The 7,358-nt window shown below is 38.9% G+C and overlaps 1 protein-coding gene and 1 pseudogene across 1 annotated transcript in view; one reads left to right on the forward strand and one right to left on the reverse strand.

Annotated features, from left to right (window-relative positions):
• The window catches only part of ESCO1 (establishment of sister chromatid cohesion N-acetyltransferase 1), a 75,727-nt gene that overhangs the window by 63,638 nt on the left and 4,731 nt on the right, over positions 1-7,358 (forward strand). The window contains 2 exon segments of the mRNA XM_017498870.2: positions 1,915-2,058; positions 6,653-6,840. Coding sequence (XP_017354359.1) covers positions 1,915-2,058; positions 6,653-6,840 — 332 coding nt within the window.
• On the reverse strand, positions 4,402-6,530 carry LOC108281867 (annotated as a pseudogene).

The following is a 7,358-nucleotide window of genomic DNA, read 5'->3' on the forward strand; positions in this document are numbered from 1 at the left end:
TTCATCTGCTAGTTTTTTCATATTGTTGCAATTCTCCAAAAATTTTTCCAATATATTTATTGAAAAATTCCCCACATATAAGTGGACCACACAGTTCAAACTTTTGTTGTTCAAGGGTCAACTTAAATAAAAATTAAATTATGGAATTTTTGGAATTCCAGCTATTCACATTTGGAAATGCACAGTGGGAGCTTTTGCTGTACTGCCATATGTAGCAGCCAGACTTTTCTTACTAAGAACCCTCAGTAGATGCTAATTTCCTCATTTTAGTTTATCAGAACAAAATCTTAGTAACCCATAATAGGTGAAAAAATAAAATCTAGAGAATTGTGAATCACTTGTCTTTAGGAAATGAATCAAGAGTTGTAGGATGCTCTCTCAGGATTAGGAAGACTTGAGTTTTCATCACTGAGTAAGGAATTTGCTGAATGTTATTCTGCGTGCCAGAGGTATGAATGTTTAACCCTCTGAAGGATTATTTGCATTTTAAACTTAATAACATAAGTGAATGCTATTGGACTCTATTTTTAGTTGTTTTGTTGTTGTTGTTTTTAAAGAGAATCCCACTCTGTCACCCAGGCTAGAGAGCAGTGGTGAGATTATAGTGCACTGTAGCCTCAAACTCTTGAGCCCAAGTGACCCTTCTACCTCAGCCTCCTGAGTAGCTGGGGCGAATGGCCAGTGCCACCACATCTGGCTAATAAAAGAATTTTGTAAAGATGGGTTTTGCTGTGTTGTCCATGCTGTCCTTGAACTCCTCTAGCCTCAGCCTCCCAAAGTGCTGGGATCATAGGCGTCAGCCACTGCTCTCTGACTTTTGTTTCCAATGTCTTTTAACTGGATAGGAGACTAATATTTGAGTACCTACAGAGGTCTTTTGATTGCCTGCAAACAGTTTGAGCTTATCATGTTTGACTTTTGTCAGTTAGGAGCTAAACTGCAAGAAGCATGGTTTGATGACATAGTAACATTTTGGGTTCACATCTCTGCTCCTTGATTTTCTAGATGTCTAATAACTGATATGGGAAAGTTGTTTAACCTTTGAGTTTTATTTCTTCCATATGTAAAGTGAGGAACCATAAACCTTCAAGAAATGTGGATTTAAATGAAATGATATTTATAAAGTACTTTGAATAATGTCTGGCCTATAAGTGATTGATAGGAAATAAACATGAGTTTCTTTTCTCTATATTCACTTCCATTTTACTGATGAGAGTAGTAATTAAGGGTTGGGAAGAAAAGTGGCTTGCCTGGCTAAAAGTCCAGTGAAGTTCTCTCCAATTCACAAATTAGATGCTTCTAATTGGAAGCCTTATTGTTCCTAATAATCTATTGTAGGAGCTCTCACCTCATCCCTCTTCTTTTCTAGATTGTTGGGTTTGGCATCAACCTCCAGTTCTTCCTTCATTTTGCAAAGTGTTCCATAGGGAATAAAAAACAGTTATTGATCAGTATAGTCATTCAAAAGAACATTTTTTTTTCTACTTGGAGACGGAGTCTCGCTCTGTCGCCCAGGCTGGAATGCATGGGTATGGGTAGGTTACCATAATCTTAAGTAATCTCGGCTCACTGCAACCTCTGCCTTGTGGGTTCAAGTGATTTTGCTGTCTCAGCCTCCTGAGTAGCTGGGATTACAGGTGCATGCCACCACGCCTGGCTAATTTTTTTGTGTTTTAGTAGAAACGGGGTTTCACCATGTTGCCCAGGCTGGTTGTGAACTCCTGAGCTCAGGCAGTCCACCCACCTTGGCCTCCCAAAGTATTAAGATTACAGGTGTGAGCTACCATGCCCAGCCCAAAAGAACTCTTTAGAGGATGCCCTGCTTGGAATAAGGTCGACCTACTGAACTGAAATAGTATGTTTTTACATGTATATAATATTTTCATTTAAAAATTATTGTTCTTTATTTGGCAGGTTGACGAGATTAGAGAGATGGTTGATAATGATTTAGGTTTTCAGCAGGCTCCATTAATGTGCTATTCCAGAACTAAAACACTTCTCTTCATTTCTAATGACAAAAAAGTAGTTGGCTGCCTAATTGCGGAACATATCCAGTGGGTAAGTGATTTCTAAAGAGTGTTCTTAAGTAATTTGGTGTTTAATGAGTTTATAGTGTAATCTCGAGTAACATAATCCTGATAAATTTGTCTCCGTTTTATGCAAGGAAGAGTAGTTTTTTTGAGATGGTATTTTACTCTCCTTGCCCAGACGAGGGCAATGGTGTGATCTCAGCTCACCACAACCTCTGCCTCCTGGGGTCAAGTGATTCTCCTGCCTTAGCCTCCCGAGTAGCTGGGATTATAGGCATATGCCACCATGCCTGGCTAATTTTGCATTTTTAGTAGAAATGGGGTTTCATCATGTTGGCCAGGCTTCTCTTGAATTCCTGACTTCAGGTGATCTGCTCATCTTGACCTCTCAAAGTGCTGGGATTACAGGTGTGAGCCACTGCGTCTGGCCTTAAGGAAGAGTTTTAATGCAAGAATTCCCATGTGTGAGCCTTTACCAAAATGGAAGGGTTATGCATGGGAATTAGTTTCTCAAGAATTCTAAAAATTCTGTAGAATCAGAATACCATCAGGCCGGGCACAGTGGCTTACACCTGTAATCCCAGCACTTTGGGAGGCCGAAGTGGGCGGATCATGAGGTCAGGAGTTTGAGACAAGCCTGGCCAACATGGTGAAACCCCGTCTCTACTAAAAATACAAAAATTAGCTGGGTGTGGTGATATGTGCCTATAATCCCAGCTACTCAGGAGGCTGAGGCAGGGGAATTGCTTGAACCCGGGAGGTAGAGACTGTAGTGAACTGAGATCATGCCACTGCACTCTAGCCTGGACAACAGAGCAAGATTCTGTCTCAAAAAATAGGAAAGGAAAGGAAAAGAAAGGCCTACACTTGGAATAGGTTACAACTTCTTTTGTTGAACTCCATATGAGTAGTTGTCTTGTGTGTAGGAGCCAATTTGTACAAAAAGCCAACAATGGAATCATATATGTTTACATTATGAGTGTTAGTAGAAACTGAGACCATCCTAAGAGAACAGAAACTTCTGGACTCCCTAATAATGCTCACTTTGAGGCAGACTGGAATTCTGTCTTTTTTCAGCTAAGTTCTTGCTCATGAATTCAGTGTACATTGTGTGTGACCACTGTTCAGATGGTGTCTTTTAGCATATTAACTCATGCCAAATGTTGCAACAATTTTTTGATTTTTTGTGTGAGTGAAAAATTAGACCTTGGCAATGACCTTGAGCAGTAGGATATAAATAACTTGCGTATGCTTAGCATTTCAATAATGGAATGCTAGGCATAAGTGGGTTAATAGCTGTTTGCGCAAATGTATGCATCATCATAAAATTTTCTAATACGCCGGGTAGGGTGGCTCATGCCTATAATCCTAGCACTTTGGGTGGCCAAGGCCGGCAGATCACCTGAGGTTGGGAGTTCGAGACCAGCCTGACCAACATGGAGAAACCCCATTTTTACAAAAAATAAAAAATTAGCCTGGCATGGTGGCACATGCCTTTAATCCCAGCTACTTGGGAGGCTAAGGCAGGAGAATTGCTTGAACCCAGGAGGCAGAGGTTGTAGTGAGCCAAGATCGTGCCACTGCACTCCAGCCTGGGAGACAGAGCAAGGCGCTGTCCATTAAAAAAAAAAAAAAAAAAAAAGTAATAAATGACTAAATAAATATTCAGCCTGAAATTATATAGTTCTTAAGAACCTTGCTATAATAACAAAATTGATTTAAATAAGTAACTGATAGGATAGTTGGGGGATATTAATTTGATATAAATTGACTAACGCATAGAAGTTTGCCATACTGAAATTGAGTTAATTTTACATAGTGCATACTATTGTGTTTTTAACTTTCTATTCCACTTAGTTCCATAAATGACTTATAGCGGTGTTTAGACTAGAAGAATAACAATGTGATGTTTGTTAGGGTTGTTTTTGCTAACTCTTAATTGTGCTGTCTGTTTGCTTTTAAGTTTTATACCTTGTCCCATCAGAAGGCTAGTCATGGCTGGGCATGATGGCTCACACCTATAATCCAGGAGTTCAAGACCAGCCTGGTCAACATGGTGAAACCACATCTCTATTAAAAATAAAAAAAATTAGCCAGGCATGGTGGCACATGCCTGTAGTCACAGCTACTCTGGAGGGTGAGGCAGGAGAATCTCTTGAACCCAGGAGGAAGAGGCTGCAGTGAGCCGAGATCACACCACCATACTCCAGCCTGGGTGACCGAAGGGTTCCCGTCTTCAGGAAAAAAAAAAAGACTAGTTGTGTTCTTTTCTGGCAGCTAGACTTGCAGAGATATTTTTTCTTTTCTTTCCTCATAAAGACAACCACCATAAAAGACATGTATGTTTTTTAAGGTACTTTTTCTGCCCCTCCCCATAAGCCATGGATATTTTATTCCAGCTCTAGGAAATAGGGGAAAAAAAAAAAGTAAAACAGAGGGAAACAAATCTTTCACATACACCATTATGATTTAACTGACATTAATTTGGGAACACTAGAGCAGAAATATGTTTATACATAGAAATATGTATTTCTTTATACATATATATATATATATATATATGTATGCATTTTCAGATTTTAGTCTCACTGGAGTTCATGTCTTCTTCTTCTTTTTTTTTTTTTTAATAAATGCCCTTAAAGGTCATCAAATGCAAGCTAATACCTCTTATGTCTCCTGATCACTCATTTACTGTTGTTTGCATTGCATTCACAGTTTGTGTGTTAACCACTTAGATAATTTATCAAACTGCACATTTGGAGATGTAAGAGAAAAACCTGGTTTAAGTAATATTCTATGTATCAGTTACCCTTACATGAGTTTTTTTCATCATTATTTGCAACTTCACACATCTTGTCGTTTTCTATGTAGTCTCTCTATGCAGTCTACTTCAGCTTCTAGTGCTGTACATATCTGTATCTTCTGGGTGGGACTACCTGTGATCCATGAGCTTAGGGTCAAGCATAAACCACCTGAGGTGGATTCTAATTTGGTCTTTGCTTTAGAGCTGAATTCTGTTGGCAAGGGCACTGAATGTTTCAAGATGTGAGTTGTTTTTCAGGTACTTCTATTTCGGCAGAGGCTCCTAGCTTAGTTTTTTCTTTAGGTTTAGGAAGTGGCTTTATTTTGCTACTTTTTGTCTACAGTGATTTAGCTGCTCCAAAAATTTGCGGGCTTGTAGCACATACCTTTTTCCCTGTTACCTTAGCAGTTATTACTGACTGAACTGGGTAGCAAACAGTTGCTCCTGAAGTGGCAAGTCCCAGAAGATAAGTAATTTTCTTTTCTTTCTTTCTTTTTCTTTTTTGAGCGTGCCATTGTCCTGGAAGTGGGGCTTAGGAACGTGATAAGTAATTTTCTTAAACTTAAAACCAAGCCCACAAATCCTGAAACTGTAATAACTCCCATTTTTGGAAGAAAATCTTGAGGATTCTTCAGTAGACATAAGCATCCTTTCCAAATTGTACTGTATGCATTATCTAATTTTTCACAAAGACATAAATACCCTTGCACCAGCCAATATAATGACCAGTTGCAGTGCAGATGGAAGCAAAGCCCATTTGTAAATGACCAAGCTGCTCTTCAACATACTTAGACTGGAGCGGTGGTGCAGTATAGATGGGGAGCTGCTCTGTTTTCACTGGCTGCCTTTTGGATTCTTCTTCTTTGGCTGCATGTACACTTACAGATGCATATATCAAACCTGTAGGCATGGTTGTTAGTTTTCCCGTCCTGCCGTGTCTACGACCCTTTCAGCCAAGGTTTTCAGACCTTAAGGGACTTCTTTAAAAAAACAGATGGCAGGCCAGGTGCAGTGTAATGCCAGCACTTTGAGAGGCCAAGGTGGGCAGATCATGAGGTCAAGAGATCGAGACCATTCCGGCCAACATGGTGAAAAACCTGTCTCTACTAAAAAATATAAAAATTAGCTGGGTGTGGTGGCGCGTGCCTGTAGTCCCAGCCACTTGGGAGGCTGAGGCAGGAGAATTGCTTCAACCTGAGAGGTGGAGGTTGCAGTGAGCCGAGATTGCTCCACTACACTCCAGCCTGGTGCCTGGTGACAGAGCGAGACTCTGTCTCAAAAAAAAAAGAACAAAAAAGAGATTGCAGTCTGATGAAAGGCTTTCTAAATTATTAATTTTTCTACTATTCCTATTCCCAATTCTTGTACAACTGTGAACCCTAGAACTGTGACAGCAATCACAGAAACAGTTATTATTATTGCTTTGTTCTTAACATGTACTTCTACTGGTTCTTGGAGTGCAGGAAGTGGAGAGACCTAATGTTCACTTCCTATTGGGGGGCTCCTCATGATGAGAAGGGACTTTGTATGTATTACTTGGTTTAATCTCTCAAAATGAGCGATGAGGGATATTGCCAGTGAGGAACCCAAAGATTAGAGAAATTGTGACCTACTTTCATGGTCATAAAACTAGTATGTGAACTGGAATAGAATGCAGATCCAGGTTGTCTGTTTACTAAAAATGACAGTGAAAGCATAAGTGGCCAAATAGTTGGTTAAGCCAGTCAAATGTCATAACCTCCTCAGTAAGATCAGTATCAGACAGTTGCTAATTAATAATCTCACTCAAAAATTTTCCTCTCATTTTTGACACCTGTAGGGCTACAGAGTTATAGAAGAGAAACTTCCAGTTATCAGGTCAGAAGAAGAAAAAGTCAGATTTGAAAGGCAAAAAGCGTGGTGCTGCTCAACATTACCAGAGCCTGCAATCTGTGGGATCAGTCGAATATGGGTATTCAGCATGATGCGTCGGAAGAAAATTGCTTCTCGCATGATTGAATGCCTAAGGTAACTTGAATGTAATCCTTCATATCATTTTTAGTATAGGACTTAAGCAGACTTTTAGTATAGATTGGCATTTAATTAACATGTGTATAACCTTTATTTGTTTCAGTTATTTTGCCTGAGATTATTAGTGTATTGGATCTGTAAGTACTTTTTATGTGAATTTAAGGTGAGGAGGAAGAAAGCACTGTAGGTTAAATACTATTAATTTTAAGCCGTTTTGACTTACTTATTTGTAACTATAATATTAGGCCAGAATAACCTACTTATTTCAAGTTGTGCTTCATGTTGAAGAATTTTAAACATAAGCAAAGAAATGTGAAAAGTTTCTTGGGAGTTCAGCTTTTAGAGAAATTTATCTTAATTCAAGAATATTATTTGTAAACTATTGAATCTCTTACTAGAAAGATATTAAAGGGAGACTCAGAAAAATTATTTTGTTTTTTGTCCTATAAAGTGCCTCTGATAAAAGATTAATGAAGGAGGTTAAAATTAATCATTCAAAAGAGGTTTTTAGGTCA

Source organism: Cebus imitator, unplaced genomic scaffold (assembly GCF_001604975.1).
Source record: "Cebus imitator isolate Cc_AM_T3 unplaced genomic scaffold, Cebus_imitator-1.0 Scaffold12, whole genome shotgun sequence".
Classification (NCBI taxonomy): Eukaryota; Metazoa; Chordata; class Mammalia; order Primates; family Cebidae; genus Cebus; species Cebus imitator.